We start from the raw sequence: 17,126 nt of genomic DNA on the forward strand, positions 1-17,126 counted from the left end.
TCATGGACTCACATTACCAAAATTGTACGAATACGCAGAAAGATCACACCATATACCATCGTTGCGAGTCGACGCGAAACCCATGATACCATCGTATAAGAAATATAAAACGATACTTCCCTCAACAACATTTTAATGATGCCGAACTATTTTTGTCGCACCGGGCTGCATGTTGCAATCACTGAACCACATGCGTCAACCAATATGTAAATACGATCAGAACTATTTTTAATTTACGTCAATTCACGAAAATGGTCCTCGAGTATACATTATATATGTATATAGATGACTTTTATCGCAGCGAAAGAAATTATATTTACGGAACAAATAAATAAATAGCATTGTGTTAAACGATTTTATTGAGATTCACTACTATTGCTTCTCGTTTATATTCAATGCTTAATTGCATTGAGCACGAGCCATCATAGATATCTTCTGTGCCTTTTGTACTATGTCTGGACAATGTTTGCGTCGTACCAATTTACAATCTTGAAAAAAACCTTCGTTCCTGGGAAATCCGTGGGATCCGTCCGAATATGTGACCAGTCCTTCATCCAGAAAATTTACCATGAAATGTTACACGTATATCACTTATTATAGAAAAATATTCGTAACGTTATACCTAGGCCCCATACGCGACCTCCTCGGAATTCACCTTCGTATTTCATTCCATCCGATCTCCAAAAAACCCCGTGGCCATGAAACCAGCCTTGCATAAACTCACCTTCGTATCTGGCGCATAAAAAATATTTAAATGTTGACAACCGTACAAATGAAACGAGCAATTGAACGATGGAGATTTACTTAGCCCCATCTGGGAAAATGATCACTCCTAAACCAGAGCACAATCCATTTTGGAAACCACCGTCGTAACGCGTTCCATCGGTAAGGAGCAGAGAACCAGCTCCGTGTTTCAAACCTTTCCCATTCCAATCTCCGATATACTTTGTACCATCTTCATATTTGTGAGCACCATTTTTTACCACACCTGCAAGAAAATCCCAAAAAACGTGCACATTTCGAAAACAGTCCGCAACACACTCGCTTCACAGTTTTTTCCCCTGAATACAAAAGAAAGAAACTGAAGATAGGAATTACTAAAAAATTAACTCTTACCATCACCCATGCTTCTGGCATACTAAAAGCATTAAAGAGTAGCTTTCAGGTTTCAATCCTATTATAGAAATCAATTCTTTATTCAATTATGTACATTATGTACAAATATAGCACAGAACAGAACATAGTCAATCGAAACTTCTGGTACCGTCGCGATTTGGAAATCAAATAAGCACAGACAATCAACATTTCGTTTATGTTTTCAAAAAAATATACATTTTTGTAATTCGTACAACATTTTTTTATTCGCAATGCAATTTCACTTAGGGTAAACAGATCACTGGTCTTGAATTCCTCCGGGGGCACCGACCAAAAACCATCGCGTTCTCGCTTCCACCGCAGCTTTTCGGACTAAGCGTTTCCGGTCATCAAGGGAAATCGCCAATTTTTCTAACACGTCTTGCTTGTATATATTCAGTAAAATAATAGGATAATTGCTATAGTTCGTCAGACATTCTAGAACCGCTATTCTAACTTTCTGAAATGTACATTTGTATTAAAAGTATGAACTAGTGCATAAAGAGATAGCAGATAGCAGTAAGTTTACAGAACGCGGTCTAATATTTTTAATTTACGTCTATTCAGATTATAAAGATGCATCCATGAGGAATTATTCAATAAATTTATCTCTTTAAATAATGAGAATGTGGCTATAAATTTTGATAGACATATTCTCATTATTGTAATAAAGTAATGTAAAATAGTCGCTTTCAGTGTTTCGTAAATCTAGTGTGAATTTCATAATGTATTACCATCGTTTTGTAAGTGATCAGTTTCAAAAATTTTGGGATGAAACATTGTGCCTTGTCAGAAAAAATAACATGCCTGGTCTCCAATAGAACTTTCAACGTTATCAACGTCGAGAAAATTAATCGTTCATTGTCAAGAGATAAGGACTCTATTAGAAGCGGTACCAGCTGAAAAATAATCCATGTTATTAACTTAGTTATACAACTAGTTACAAGTACAACTTGTTACGTAACCGTGCAATAAATACCTTCGTTAAATGCATAAATAGAAGTTCCACGGGTGCCTCCTCTAGTAAATACACCAATGCAGTCAAGTATCTCTGTCTCGATGAGTCCTCGAACTCGTCATTCTTTTTAATCAAATGTTCAAATACTCTTTGCTTATAAAAGATTTTGATGGTACAAAAATTTTCTTGCACCAAGGTATCCTCCTGCTTACTCGTTAAATCTTTATATTCCTGGGCCAATCGTTGACCTACTTGATCATGTTTGAAAAGATCTGTAAGCTAAACGGACAATATTAAAGAAGGATCAAGTATTGGCCCAGAAGAAATATTAGCAACTGATATATATATACCTCGTTTAAAAATATATCAACATCGCTGGAACCTCTTGTTATTATAGCTTTTGTCATCCATAATTGTAAATATGCTGCCGCTTGCTTTACATCGACGCAAGCGTTTGAGTCTAAGACTTTTTTGTAGTATATTAACACGTTTCGGGAGTTTTCATTATCGTCGTTCATTTTGTTTAACATGACAGCTATGAATTTACACGTTGTAAGTCTTACATTCGAATAAGCACTCCTCAAAGCTAAATTACACAAATTTTCGAACAAATCTGAGGTCAGCGCTAAATTAACATTTGGCCTTAACGGAATGAATATATTCATTATTAATATTGCCTTGGTTTCTGAAATGCTCGTACTTAAAGCTGCAGCATATCTGTCGACAATGCTTTGCTGTTCATCTAGCGTGAGCGTTCTTACAGTCAGACGAGAGATATTTAAAATCAGATCTAATCGCTGATCCTCAGGACTGATGTCAATGGAGGATAATTTTTCAATAATGCTGCATTCGTTATGAAGGTAATGTTGAATATCATAATCAATATTTTTCGTAGCAACTAGTCTGTGAAGACACGTTAAAGCCGTAGAGCTTATTTCAGAATTGACTGCGTTTGTCTGGGACACAATGTGCGGAAGTACTTCAATACCTAATTTGTACGTTTTAGCTACTGCCGCTAACACTTCGAGTTTACGGACCTGTACTTGTATGGTTTCTTCACCTGAAACGTATAAAATATTTTACTTACGTATCCTAAAACAAAAGATCGTGAAGACATATTTTTAAGATGCGACTTAATTTACCAATTTCCAACTTAAACTTCTCCTTTATCAAAACTGATATTTCTTGGGGATATAACGAGGCAAAAGCTAAAACGGATGCGTGACAAATCATCCTCATTTGATTGCAAGACGTTTCGATCAGGCTGCAAATCTTTTCATAAAGAGAACCCCTATGTGTTTCGTTTAAATACAATTTCTGCATTGTTAGACCAACTAGTAGCCTCGACTGCAGCTCTGCATGATCTGTTGATAATTCACTTAGATATAATTGCGGTATATCCGTCCATGATAACTCTGGAACACCTGTAAATAAATTGTTTATACATCGCATTCGTCGACACATAATTCTATGACTACATACTTTTGATATCGAATCCATGTTTAGAGCTGATCTTAATAAAACTGTTCAGTGTTTCAATTAGAATTACTTTATCGGTCGCCGTAGTCTTGACAGAGTATTGGCCAAGACACAGTGGCACTATTACTTTTAATACATGTGCGCATGATTCTTTGTTAACTTGTGCAACACATTCTAATACTTTAACAGCTGGTCTAAACATGCTAAGTTGAACATCGTACAAAGAAGACTTTGTATCTGTAATTATATTGTCAATAAAACCTTTGCAAAGCTTGATATCGCTTGATATTACCGCGATTGTAGACATGACTGTTTTCAAGCTTGCGTTTTTCAGGTCCAGATCTCCACCAGGCATAATCTCTTTTCTCAAGGCAGACCACAGTTCAGTCAGATGTGGTGTAATTCCTTTTACACCAAACGTTTCCATACCTTTGCATAACAGATTCAAAGAATCTAGCTTGGCAACTTTAAGATTCGAAAATAATTTCTCGAGTATAAGTGGTATACAAAATTCTGCGAATTCTGGTGCAGCATAAAGACAAGGGGTTAATTTCTCTGCCAGATCCTCACGTGTTATTCCTACCCCGTCTGATCCAGTCTGAAAAACGACAAGCCAAATTATAATTCGCGTTCAGAAACGATCGCTGAGATAAAGTCAGTATTGGTTGATCTAATTACAGGATTGAAGTCAACTGGAAAGTAACATGCAATGACTTCGAACATTTCCTCAGCCAAGTGACCTAATGAAAATTCTTGTATAAACTGTGGAAGTATGCTAAATAGTAGCATAAGATTTCTTGGATCCCTTTCCCCATCGATAGAGCTAATGACTCCATAGACGAAGTCTGGTCCCATAGCTTTTAGGTCTTCTATTCTGTTTTGTAGCAGTATCGTGAATATTAAATATATATTACGGCGATCAGATAGCAACTGAGACTGACATTGAACATGTTCGAAAAGAACTCTGAATAAACGTTCGGGTGAATCTTGAGGTAGGTGTTTCATTTGGACCTGAAAAAATAGTTTAAAGTTTTCCTCTTATATTTATATACAATTAGTGAACATATTAAAACACTTACAATTGCCAGTATTCCTCTCAATACTGATGGTATTATGCTATGATGGTCTTTAAGCCTGTCACAGTAAAATGCTGTCACGAAACTTAGTTCACTTTCGCTCAAGTAATCTTTAGGCAAGTGAGACAAAATAGAAGAGAGGGCATTGATGCCCTTTTCCCGTGTACCAGCATCTTTGTCAGTGACAAATGGTCCAAGCTCTTCCACAACTGCATAAAGCTTCGCGTGTCCAGCCTGTATTTCTAAATAAATGAAAAACAATCACAGTACAATTTAAAACCATATTCAGTTACTTATAAATCTACAGTCCGATTTTGAATCATTCCTTCTCACTTCGAATTTCTATAAAATTAATTTACAAATTATTTTTTCTCTCTGGTGTGTGTGCGCGCGCGCGTGTCCGAGATAAGTTTCTATATACTTGCTTCAGACACCAAGGTCAATCATCTACGTATACGATCCGAATGATCAATTATGGTAATTAATACACACCTGAGGCGATCTCTTGGCATGTCGTGCTCAGTGTCTCATATTTCTCGAAAGCAGTAAGAAATCTGCCTCTAGAAACAGTGCTTGCGAGCGAAGCCATCACAAACCATGCCTCCTTGCTGTGTTACTTAACCTCAGCGCAACAATAAAATCTGTCTCGGTTCGGACGGATAGTAATAAGATCCTTCGTTCGACGAGTTTCTAAATCGAATTCGAGATAAGAGCGGCTGGATGCAGCTGTCACGTCACGTGCAATCGCGTATCAACGAATTTTTTTCGTCTGTCGAGAACACTCTCGGCGGGTGCAGCTTACATATTTTATTTAACTTTAAACATCTATTATTTGTGCGCGTGCGAGCGAGAGTGTTTTTAGGTTAGGTCGCCCAGTGACACGATTAGAGCGCCTCTAATGGTACCGATTTGTAGTCATTTGTAGTGCGGTGGATAAGATGGACGAAAATGGCATGCGAGGTGTTGTTAAATTTCAGTGAAATGTTTGGTCAATCCAGCCGCCTAGGATGGGAGGCTGCATAGGTTTAACGAGGGCAAGGAACTCCTCCGTTGACGACACCACAGGGAACTCGTCGAGAGTCAATTCAGGTAAATATCTGGCCAGTATTCGTCGCGCAGAAACTCGGATCAACATCGGGCTAACCTTGAAGATACTCGAGCTTTTTCCCCCTTACCTTCGTACCCAACGTTTTATTGCGTGTTATGACTCGGTATTTTGCGTATTATTCTGTTGTATCGCGTTCGCGAGTTATTTAATTATCACCGTGCACAACATTGTGCTGTTTCGTTGCCGATGTCGGGTTCAAAGTTTCGTGGGTAATGCCCACGGTTATCGTATCTATTTTTCCTTGGCAAATATTTACACTTTACGATTGTTTATCGCTGAATTCGGTGCAGTGACACTAATGTATTACATCGCACGATTTCATGATTAACACCTTCGCGCGTGATTAACGCCGTTTATAATTTCGAAAAGTCTATGCCTGGTACAGCAAGAATCTGCTAATTGAAAGTGTTTATTTATTTCGAAATGACGCAGGATTAAGTCATCAGCGTTTAAACGAAGAATTTGAAATGACAGGAACGTGTTACCAGTAAAAGATTCTTTTGTTTACACAGGAAATTCAAGAAAGAATCATCCCTTATGTCATGAAGTGATCAGGTGGAGGTCAGATGTACCATTAACAGAAGGTCAGCTTAGAAGCAAAAGGGACGAATTTTGGGACACTGCACCTGCGTTTGATGGTCGTAAAGAAATATGGGATGCATTGCGAGCTGGGGCAACTGCGGCAGAAGCTCAAGACTATCAATTAGCACAGGCTATATTAGACGGAGCTAATATTTCTGTGCCGAATGGCTTTTTAACAGAATGTTACGACGAATTAGGAACCAGGTATCAAGTCCCTATTTACTGCTTATCTTATCCTATAAATATCGTGAAAGAGGATAGTGGAAGAGACTCTCCTGCCGATTGTTCAGGTAATAGAATAAAAGGATCTGATATAATTGTACATCATTGTTACACAACAGATATTTAATCGCAATGTTATTTTATAGAACCTGTTGATAGCGGAGTTGAACAAACATTAAAGCTCAGGTTGTCGACCACATCCGGTGAAGTAAAATTGCCTGTTTATAGCAAAGATACCGTTGCTATCGCTAAAAAGAAATTGCAGGTATGCGTCAACTTTTAAAAACATTATGTACAACTTGTTAATTTGGAAACACAGTTCATAAATTTCCTTGTTCGTTCATTATTGTGTTCACAGAGCCAGGAAGGTTTAGAACCATCTCGTCAAAGGTGGTTCTTCGGCGGCAAATTATTAGGGGATAAAATGCATATAGAAGAAGCGAAGATACAACCGGGTTATGTAATACAAGTAATCGTGAATCCTGAAAAGTTGGATGACAGTCCCGTGAAAACAAGCTGAACTACTGTATACGTAAGATACAAGTCACATTGAACCAACCTTTCTAATAAGCACTATCTTACACACGTTCAAGAAGTAGGAACACATTTTTTTTAATTTTATAATGTATCATTACTAAGAATAGAGCAGCAATTCTTGAAGTGATTTTTTACAATAAAATGCACTTAACTCTCGTAATATACGTAAATGTTCTAAGGATTAAATATTATTTCGTTTAAATTATAGGTTGTGATTATTTAATTTTTTTTTTAATTTATACTAGATCGAGAAAAAAAACATTTGAAAGCGTTGATCGTACAAATCGGTGAACTGCTGGAAAATTCTGATTAAAATTTCTAATCGGTTTTCTGTTTAATGCATCTTGCAAACGAAGTAAGAACAAATTCTTTTGGAAATGTCATCTGAATTCACAGCAGGAAAGGTGATCATACTCAAATTCTGATATTGTCATACTTATTTGTTACTACCAACGAAGGTACTGGTGCTGTAACACTTGAGAAAAACTAAGTATATATGTAGAAAGTTATTCTGTGCTGCTTATTCAACCATGTTGCATAATGATATAATGTAAAAAATAAGTCATACACTTAAAGAAAAATTATAATAATACTAAAATAACAATAAGAGAATTACATAAATATTGAATATAAAGAAGACATCAATGGACAATAGAGAGAGAAAAGGAACAAGATATATGCTACTTGTTGCAATGCATTTCATCTTATCTTTTCTAGAATTTCATACCCAAATTCTTGCTTTTTTTTTCTAATTGGAATGAAACAATCGCAATTTCTATTGAGGTCAAATTGAAGCAACTGCTAATATCTTGTGTTATTTTTGCATCATAGTATAGGGCATAAAAAATCGATTGACACTTTGTGTTTAACACGCAACACTTCTTTCAATTTTTGTAAATGGATTTTGAATATTTATAAGTCGTAAGTTTCAATTATTTAATACATAGGAGCAAATATTTGGCCTAATGATGGCCTGAAAATCTACGATTCCTTCCTGTAAGTACTAATAGGATATTGTATAAGGTTTTCAAAGTTAAAGAATAATGCACAGAGAAGAAACCATAAGACTAATATTGAAAAACGCATGTGGTGCAGAACATATAATTTTTACACGATTTTATATCAGCGCAATCGTTTCGACGTTTCTATGTTATTTGCGCTTATAAGGAAATGTTTAACACAAGAACGGTACTGCAATTTCGATTTTTAAATAGCACTTAATTCATTACTTCTGCCCCATATGTTGCACAATTAAAGAAAAAAATTTATCTGAAGGTATAACTGCAGGGTGCCCCAAAATTCCTGAACATCCCGGAAATGGGAGGTTCCTGAGACCATTTGAAGCGACATTTTCCTTTGGAAAAATGTTATTTTATTAATCTTAAAAACACGGACCAATCAGAGCGCGACCTAGACACGAGTTGTCTGTAGACAAGTCGCGTCTAGGTCGCGTTGTGATTGATCCGTGTTTTTCGTTAATAACTCTTAAACAAAGCCGCGGATAACATTTTTGCAAAGGGAAATGTCGCTTCAAATGGTCTCAGGAACCTCCCATTTCCGGGATGTTCAGAAATTTTGGGACACCCTGTATACAAAAGTGACATATGCGTGTGAATTTATTGACTGTACTAACACAACGGTGATATAGTTTATTTCTTATATGCATTGATCATATATAATTATATATAGTATTGCGTGTGGGTGTATGTATGATAAATGCAGGCATATATACATATGTATACAGATATACATCATCATGATATATATACATGTATATATATATCAGTTCCACTATTTTCAATTTGAGTGTCGAAAAACAAGTATATTTAATCTTATGAATAACTTATTTATAAATTGGGTAATCACGTCCAAGATAATAATACAAATGCCTGGAAAGAAATTGTTAAAAATATTAACGCGAAAGTGTACAAAGACCTGTTCACACGAAAAAATCGATTATGATAAACATCTTTGGATACAATACGAATAATGGTGCAAATAAAAGAAGCACATCTCTTTTGTCTAGAAATTTAGGAAACCCACGTAAATCCACAATTCTTCTCTCTGCTAGATCACAGTGTTCACGAATGTTCTTTATATACAAAGAAATAGACTTTTTTTTCTATTTGCATTAGCAATATGCAATTAAACTGTACCTTCATTCAATGAGACATGTGATCTTTTGGTAAAGTAATGACACTTTTTTAAAGTATTACTTTATACTTTTCTTACGTTCGGAATGGTAATTTCGCATTTACTGTGAGACATTTGTTACCAGAATGTAATAAAGACATAATTCTCAATGGGGAAAACAAATTCTATCAGACTGATATTAGTTTCATTATATAGTATTTGGGTTACTTGCAATATATATATAAAAGAGACTGCATTAAGTTCTTTTCGATTGATGTTCAAACACCATGCAGAAATGTTTTGTGCATATAGTTAAATTACAGTATGTGTATTTTCGCACATGTTCATGTAAAGGTTTTATCGTAAATGTTGTGTTTCTTTTTTAAGGCTTGTAATTCCTATTTGTACGAGCGGTAAAAAAAAAGATTTTCCTTTAATACTCATATCCGTGTAATATTGAATTAAAAAAAAATAATAAAATGTGATGTGGCACTATTGCCATGCAAGGAAATGAGAGTGACTGTAAATAAAAAAAAAGCATTACAATAATGAAAGTGCAATTCAAAAACGCCTAATAAATATTGCTGCTGCTTTATATTAATGTTGCTATGTTGGACCAATGCATATAAAGCGTTTTAAAACGAAAGAAAAAAAAATCAATGAACGACTGATTGGAGATTAGGTAGAACAACTGCCAATAAAATAACGTTGAATTCACTGTGTTGCTGATCTGAAGTAATTAGAGTATATATTACGAAGAAAGAAAGAAAAAACTTTTTAAACGCTGAAACGAAATATTACTGTAATTAGATAGAAATTATCAATTAAGCAGGGTTTACACATTTTTTAAACGATCCGAATATTACTATTGAACTGCGTAATATTTACCAAAGCTGGTTTTTGAAATTAGGTATCAGTACAAACATTATTTAGTATTTGATACTTGCCCAAGCACAATGGAAAAAAAAAGAAAAAGGAAATGATATTAGTAGTCAGTTCGTTCTGATTTACAGTCTAGAGATAAAATTCAGTCGGGTCCGTAAGATGTGATCTTGTAATAACAAAGAACGAAGAGAAATAAAAAAACAAGTGAAAATGCTACAGATATGACACAATTTGTTTACTACGTTAGAATAGGTATTTATTTGTTCTTTATAAACATGGAATTAAATTTACTTACAAAACGATATAGAAATTACTTAAACTTTGATATTCCGATTGTAGGTATATATTTACTTACACACGTGTAAATTTATTTCTATGAATATTGATTATTATAACTTAATGCATTGTCAAATAAAGCATAATGTTGTGAAATTGTTATGAAATTACCTATCTCGTTTCCTGTCTCGTGGTGGACTATCATGTATCACAAATCTTTGTAACAAACAGTTTATTTACAGTCTCATTTAACAACATACTTTAAGTACTTCAATTCATGACACAACCAAATCATCGTGCTTAGTACAAGAAGACTACCGGACTGATGAGATGCGGCCAATGTTACTGGCACATGGTGCAACAACGTTGTTATTCCTAGTAATACTTGTAAATAACCAGCACATAGGACAGCAACAACTGCTTTTTTTGCGTTGCCAGGAAGTTTATATCTTCTAGATGCAATTCCAATATAAGTTATCAGGGACAACGTGGTGATACCCTGTAGAGACATAGATTTTAATATCGATTTCGTATGTACATTTAAACCGAACATTCTGTACATATCAAGCATACCAAAATTCTGTGATCGAATTGTACAGCGGTTGGGTTCTCGGTAAAGTTTTTCCACTTTGGCGAAATCGAGAGTATGTCGTCCGGTATCCATTTATCTGCCATTTTCGGGAATGTATTATAAATAAGACCTGCGTCCATTCCCGCTACAAAAGCTCCGGACAAAGCAGTAAGGAAGACTAATCCCTTTGTGGAGTGCACTACCATTCTGAATCTTTTAAGTTTTTGTTTGATATCAATCATGTTAACGTTCAAAGCGTTCAGATCTAATTTCTGAGCCGGACTTAGACAGCTTAAAGCATTGTACAGGAATCCTGTGTATATTACAAATGCCATTCCCAAATGAGCAGCCAAACGGTACTGCGAAACTCGAGGAACGTCCGATTGTTCTTTAAAACGATCCTCCAAACCAGATTTTACCATGTACCAGCCCATAAGTCCTTGTAAACCAATCAACGATCCTAGAACAGCTACTCTGATTTTCATTGCTGGTGTCAGCATACCTTTCACCCAGAAATAAGTAGCTGGTACTATGAATACACCGCCTATCAAACGTCCCCACATTCTGTGCAAGTATTCCATCCACCAAATGCGTTTAAATTCTTCAAGTGTCATGTCGTGATTAGTTCTAAAATAGAAGTATAGATGCACAGTATAGTTCTTTAATGCTTCAGTTAACATATGTTAATAAACCTTACATTTTATACTCAGGAAACTGCTTGTAACGTTCAAATTCAGCATGCCATTGGTTTTCTGTAGCAGGCATTTTTTCACCTAGCAATTTCCACGTGACCATAGATAAACCAGACTCTGTGAGTCTCGTTACACCTCCTATGACCATAGGATGAAGAAATAAATTGTTATACAGTTTTCAATTACGTTTTATTCATTTTCATGCCTGAGGTAGATACTTAAGATGTAATACTGAAATTTATAAAAGTTTGTTTTCTGTCTTAAGATCTATTTCCCATAAGTTTCGTCCACAGCAACCTTTACAACAGTGCGTATACAATAGTAGTAGAATAAATAGACAATTGTACCTAAGACTACGGCAACAAAGACCATGCCGCTACAAGTTAACATCCATTTTCCTACAATTTTGTCTGATTTTGGGGCTGGTTTCGAAGCAAAACTTACAGCTATGGTATTCCTCTGGTTAAGTATGTTCTATAAACAATATTACAAAAGTAAGTCTTGATTTAATTTATAATAGGATGTTACTTATAACTTAGTATATATACCTTTTGCAAACAGGTAGGTTGTCTTTTTATTAACAAAGCTGCCCTCTTCGCAATTGTGGGTTTCAAAGTGCACGTATACAAACTCTGTCGAAGTGGTAGAAACCAGAATGCATTGTTTTTTCCAATTGTTAAGGCACAATGTTTTGTTAAATTGAACATGCTAAAAACAATGAGTAACAAATTACAGTAATTATATGTTAAATAAGAAACATATAACTGCATATATATACTTACATTGTATTTAGTATTATATTTTTAGTTTCAATGATAGCTTATCTTTCTATCTTTGCTCAACAATATAGCGTAAACAAATGGTATTTACTTCGCATGTTTTCGTGGTAAATCAGAGACCTAAACATATATTTAGACAGTATCGCAAAATAAATGAGCAACAAAAATGATTGCAGAAGGTACGTAAGAAATGTCATCATTCGCTACCGGCAATTTACAATGCATTTGCTTTTTACGTCATATTTAATCTATTGTATTTCATACACAAAAGAATATTACATTATTTCATTACTCCAAAGATAAATATCAGTGAACTATGAGTACGAATTTCTGATAAATTCAATTTGTTGCGATATCTTTGCAAGCTCTTTTTACTAAATGTTTAGAAAGAGAGTCACTTCTAACCTTGAGCAAAACTGTCCTGAAACGTGTCAACAAAAAGGTTGGAGTATCAGTGCACATATATACAGTGTTCGATTTATATCTTTGATAAAGAAAAGAGTTGAATTCTTCGATGTTTCTCTAGAGTATTCGATAAGATAATATTCTTTCAACGAAGCGAAAAATGACACAATCGTGAGCACTTGGAAAGAAGAGGTTGACGTTCACTGTGGGAAATTTATAAAAGTCATTTTGGAGCGCGCTATCAGCCCCTATTTTATATTCGATTATATGGGAATAGCGAACGACATAGAAAAAGGTAAATATTGGAGAAATAAAAAGCTGATATAATTCATATTAAACTAAAGTAATAGAGCCTCCCATATTTATATTAATAAACAGACAAAGGTCTTATCTCCTTGGCTGCTAGATTGCAAAAGTTTCTTAAATATCGCTGCAAAACAGTTGTTTGGATATTCGGATAATGGAAGTGCGAATACGGAAGGCCCTATAGTTTAATTCTCATTCATTACAAATTATTATAGAAGAAAATTTATGGTCACAGTGACATCAATATGGCGCAAAGGAACGGTGCAATGAAACTGTCTAAGCTTCGCGAGCTGATGGAAGCCGTTCCAATTGGTGGAATTAAAGGGAAGGGTATCCAGGCTCTGATTATAAATACAAGCGATGCTCATCAATCTGAATATTTGAGGGAGAGAGACAAAAGGGTGCAATTCATCAGCGGTTTCACTGGTTCTTTTGGTGTTTCGATTATCACACCGGACAAAGCTCTGTTGTGGACAGACGGAAGGTACTATTTGCAAGCATTGGCAGAATTCGATCCTCCAGAAATGTGGACTCTTATGAGGGAAGGATTATTAGATACTCCGACGAGAGCTGCATGGTTGGTTTCTAACTTACCACCTAAATCCACTGTTGGTGCAGATTCTAATCTAATGAGTTACACAGAATGGGCTGTCTTGCGTACCAGTTTAACCGCTGCTGGTCATTGTCTGATGCCACTCGAAGAGAATTTAATTGATAAAGTATGGGGCAATGAGCAGCCTGACGTCAAAGGTAATACTGTTCTACCACAGCCTCTGCAATTTTCAGGGTGTACGGTAGCAGAGAAAGTCAGACTCTGCAGAGAAGAAATGAATAAGAACAAAGCAAAAGTACTTGTGATCACAGCTTTGGACGAAGTGGCGTATATTCTGAATTTTCGAGGATCCGATATACCTTACAATCCCGTTTTCTTCGCTTACGTGATTCTCACGTTAAACGATCTACATCTGTTCATTGATAAAAGCAAAGTTAGCGAGGAAGCTCAACAACAGTTAACAGACGAAGGGGTAAACGTGGTTTATCACCCATACGATGATGTATATGCATTTCTAAAGGAAACCGCAGTTGCGAGTAACGAAAAAATATGGATTAGCAGTGGATCGAGTTATGCTATACACGCTGCTTGCGGGGAAATAAAATTACACAGCGCTATCACTCCGATAAACATTATGAAGGCTATAAAGAATGATGTCGAGTTGCAAGGAATGAAGGTCGCGCATATACGTGACGCTGTTGCGCTTGTAAAATACTTTGCTTGGTTAGAGGACCAAGTTAAGAACAAGAAGGCAACAATCACGGAAATATCTGGGGCCACGCAGTTGGAGGAATTCAGGAAGTAAGTTTCAAATCGTTGTCCCCACCCCAAGGGTAGTACATACGGTGAACAAGGTTTTAATGAATTCTGCTCTATTTTTGCTGCTCGCTCGACAAAACATTTTGAAACACTTGATGAACATTCAACCTAATAGCACACATCACTGTGAATTTTAATAACATGTTTTATTTAAAAGGGAGCAGGAGCATTTCATCGGGCTCAGTTTCTCAACCATCTCCTCGGTTGGCCCTCACGGAGCAATAATGCATTATCAATCAACACCGAAAACGGATGTGCCAATTACAGACAAAGAACTGTATCTTTGTGACTCTGGTGCACAATACCAAGACGGCACCACGGACGTCACAAGAACATTACACTTTGGCGATGCCACCACTTTTGAACGGGAATGTTTTACGAGGGTGTTCAAGGGACAGTGCCGTCTCTCGACGACCGTTTTTCCTCTGAAGTTACAAGGAAATTATCTCGATACACTTGCCCGTGAGAATTTGTGGAGTGTCGGGTACATAGATCTGTCTTCCCCATAAAATGGAAAATATTCTTTATTTATATATTAAATGTACAATTACAGTCTTAATTATCTTCATGGTACTGGTCATGGAGTAGGTTCGTATCTAAATGTTCACGAAGGGCCTATTGGCATCTCATGGCGACCGCATCCTGACGACCCTGGCCTACAACCTGGCATGTTTCTTTCAAATGGTATGAAGTATAGAAGTATTATTCGCGTTCGTTGCACAGGGTGTTTGGCATTAGTTGGAAAACGATTTTATAGTTAAAATAAGATTATTAATAATTTAAAAACAAAGCCGAATCGTTCCTATCTGTCGCCGAACATCCTGCATAATGTATATTTTTAATATTAATACGATTCACAACGTCATTAGAACCAGGATACTACGAGGACGAAAAGTTTGGCATTAGACTCGAAAATATCGAATTAGTGGTAAAGGCAAATACTCCGTACAATCACAAGAATCGTGGTTTCCTTACTTTCGAGACTGTTACACTGGTGCCTATACAGACCAAGTTGCTCGATGTTTCCTTATTAACGGATGAAGAGGTATCGGTTTTACTTTTCTTTCATGTTCTCCTCGTCTCGATAATGTCATTTGTAATTCATTTTAGATCAAATACCTGAACGGCTACCACGCGAAGTGTTTGAATACCTTGGGACCTCTATTGCAAGGACCAGAGAATGCTCAAGCGCTTGCATGGCTACAAAGAGAGACTCAGCCCATTTTGAAATAACGATTAGTTATTCGCTGAGAAACAAATTCCATAATAAACTGTTTTTATAATGAATTATTTCCGACTCAACATCGTCTTATTGTGTCTACCTAAGTTCACCAAAGTAACCAGGGTGGCTGATGCACCTTATCCAAAGAAGTATAAGTTAAGTTTACCGGGATATTGATTAAGGCAAATGGTTGATTCAAACGTTTCAGTGTTTGCCGAATCATTTTGCCGTTTTTACCGAGCAAAAATCCAGCAGGAATGTTTACTGTTTTTGAGGGTGGTATGGTGACGTCGCGTGTCATTTCTATGTAATAATAGTCTGCCCATGGTGCATTTGTCGTCGAGTCTTCTATAGTAGGTAAATAATAGTCTGCTATGATCACAGCTTTCGCACCAGCTTCCTCAACCATCATACTCTTAACGAAAAAGCTACAGTTGCCCCTTTCGACCAGGGCAACTCTACCTTTTAATTCTTTGGCATTCTTCGGTAGCTGGCAACCTTGAGCAGGCTCAGTTGGAACCAGAGGAATCTTCTCCTCCAAGAAGCTTGCATTCTGAAAATTTGTTGCGCACATGTAAATATAAGATGCTATTCTAACATGGATAATTTCATAATTTTACGAAAACTAACAAAATACTCTCGGCAGTGAACGTGTTAACAGTTAGGAACTTACGACTAATGTACTTACGAAAGGAACTCCAAAATCCTTGGCAGGCCTCAATTTGTACGTATACTCCAATTCCGGCGGGTGTATAATTTCGAAGAATACATCCGTCCCGTAACTCGAGTCCAGAAAGGACCCTCTCGAGTTAAATTTAAACAATTGTCCTAACCAATTTTCGATGACAAACAGTAAATTTAATAATGCAGATGTCGGTAACCTAACATCCTCACATCCGTACTAACCTTCTCCGATTCCACTCGCTATTTTAAGGCCGAGCAATGTTAGAACGTAGAAATAACCGAAAAAATTCATGCTCTGCATTTGCGTGACAGTGTTCACATCGTTACTAACGGCATTACCTTGGCATTACCATTACCGTGAAGAGCTTAAGAAACTTAACCTCATTGACATAACAGCTGGTTTGTGATTGTGTATATACCTTACATAGGTGTATACATATACTATCTCATGTCTCATGGACGTAATCGCGTACATAACACAACACGGAATAATCGAAATGTATCTTGTAATCGTCGAACAAGAATTTTGCAATTGTATGCACGCGTAATTTGCAAAATGTATGCTCGCATAGATTATCGTGTAAAGATAATTTTATACTTTCGGTAATTTGTAAATTATCCCGTAAATATAATGCGTAATGGTAGGATACTACATATATAAGCTCTGAGGCCTGATGAGAGGTATTGTCTCTGACAAGAACTCTC

The 17,126-nt window shown here is 36.2% G+C and overlaps 6 protein-coding genes across 6 annotated transcripts; 2 read left to right on the forward strand and 4 right to left on the reverse strand.

Annotated features, from left to right (window-relative positions):
• Positions 1-134: 134 nt before the first annotated feature.
• Rtp (MORN repeat-containing protein retinophilin) lies at positions 135-1,268 on the reverse strand. Its single transcript, XM_076439133.1, has 4 exons — positions 1,117-1,268; positions 805-988; positions 623-732; positions 135-548 (listed from the first exon to the last, which is right to left on the reverse strand). Exons 1-4 carry the CDS (start codon positions 1,124-1,126, stop codon positions 400-402), a joined length of 453 nt encoding a protein of 150 aa, XP_076295248.1. The 5' UTR covers positions 1,127-1,268; the 3' UTR covers positions 135-399.
• Positions 1,269-1,297: 29 nt separating this feature from the next.
• On the reverse strand, positions 1,298-5,502 carry Mms19 (MMS19 nucleotide excision repair protein). Its single transcript, XM_076439106.1, has 9 exons — positions 5,140-5,502; positions 4,651-4,889; positions 4,250-4,582; positions 3,575-4,169; positions 3,235-3,516; positions 2,443-3,152; positions 2,114-2,371; positions 1,869-2,033; positions 1,298-1,594 (listed from the first exon to the last, which is right to left on the reverse strand). The coding sequence occupies exons 1-9, from the start codon at positions 5,234-5,236 to the stop codon at positions 1,394-1,396; spliced, it is 2,880 nt and encodes a 959-aa protein (XP_076295221.1). The 5' UTR covers positions 5,237-5,502; the 3' UTR covers positions 1,298-1,393.
• A 5-nt stretch (positions 5,503-5,507) lies between these two features.
• LOC143216246 (ubiquitin domain-containing protein 1) lies at positions 5,508-10,546 on the forward strand. Its single transcript, XM_076439123.1, has 4 exons — positions 5,508-5,736; positions 6,268-6,627; positions 6,706-6,824; positions 6,918-10,546. The coding sequence occupies exons 1-4, from the start codon at positions 5,655-5,657 to the stop codon at positions 7,077-7,079; spliced, it is 723 nt and encodes a 240-aa protein (XP_076295238.1). The 5' UTR covers positions 5,508-5,654; the 3' UTR covers positions 7,080-10,546.
• On the reverse strand, positions 10,345-13,039 carry LOC143216242 (heme A synthase COX15). Its single transcript, XM_076439115.1, has 7 exons — positions 12,838-13,039; positions 12,436-12,552; positions 12,202-12,361; positions 12,001-12,127; positions 11,659-11,791; positions 10,964-11,588; positions 10,345-10,889 (listed from the first exon to the last, which is right to left on the reverse strand). The coding sequence occupies exons 3-7, from the start codon at positions 12,358-12,360 to the stop codon at positions 10,635-10,637; spliced, it is 1,299 nt and encodes a 432-aa protein (XP_076295230.1). The 5' UTR covers position 12,361; positions 12,436-12,552; positions 12,838-13,039; the 3' UTR covers positions 10,345-10,634.
• Positions 12,991-15,802, forward strand: LOC143216238 (xaa-Pro aminopeptidase ApepP). The gene is made up of 6 exons (XM_076439107.1): positions 12,991-13,132; positions 13,379-14,497; positions 14,673-14,999; positions 15,069-15,199; positions 15,385-15,560; positions 15,626-15,802. The coding sequence occupies exons 2-6, from the start codon at positions 13,389-13,391 to the stop codon at positions 15,746-15,748; spliced, it is 1,866 nt and encodes a 621-aa protein (XP_076295222.1). The 5' UTR covers positions 12,991-13,132; positions 13,379-13,388; the 3' UTR covers positions 15,749-15,802.
• Positions 15,022-17,114, reverse strand: LOC143216247 (PRADC1-like protein). The gene is made up of 3 exons (XM_076439125.1): positions 16,644-17,114; positions 16,426-16,565; positions 15,022-16,290 (listed from the first exon to the last, which is right to left on the reverse strand). Exons 1-3 carry the CDS (start codon positions 16,720-16,722, stop codon positions 15,844-15,846), a joined length of 666 nt encoding a protein of 221 aa, XP_076295240.1. The 5' UTR covers positions 16,723-17,114; the 3' UTR covers positions 15,022-15,843.
• Positions 17,115-17,126: the final 12 nt, after the last annotated feature.

Source organism: Lasioglossum baleicum, chromosome 15, assembly GCF_051020765.1.
Source record: "Lasioglossum baleicum chromosome 15, iyLasBale1, whole genome shotgun sequence".
Classification (NCBI taxonomy): Eukaryota; Metazoa; Arthropoda; class Insecta; order Hymenoptera; family Halictidae; genus Lasioglossum; species Lasioglossum baleicum.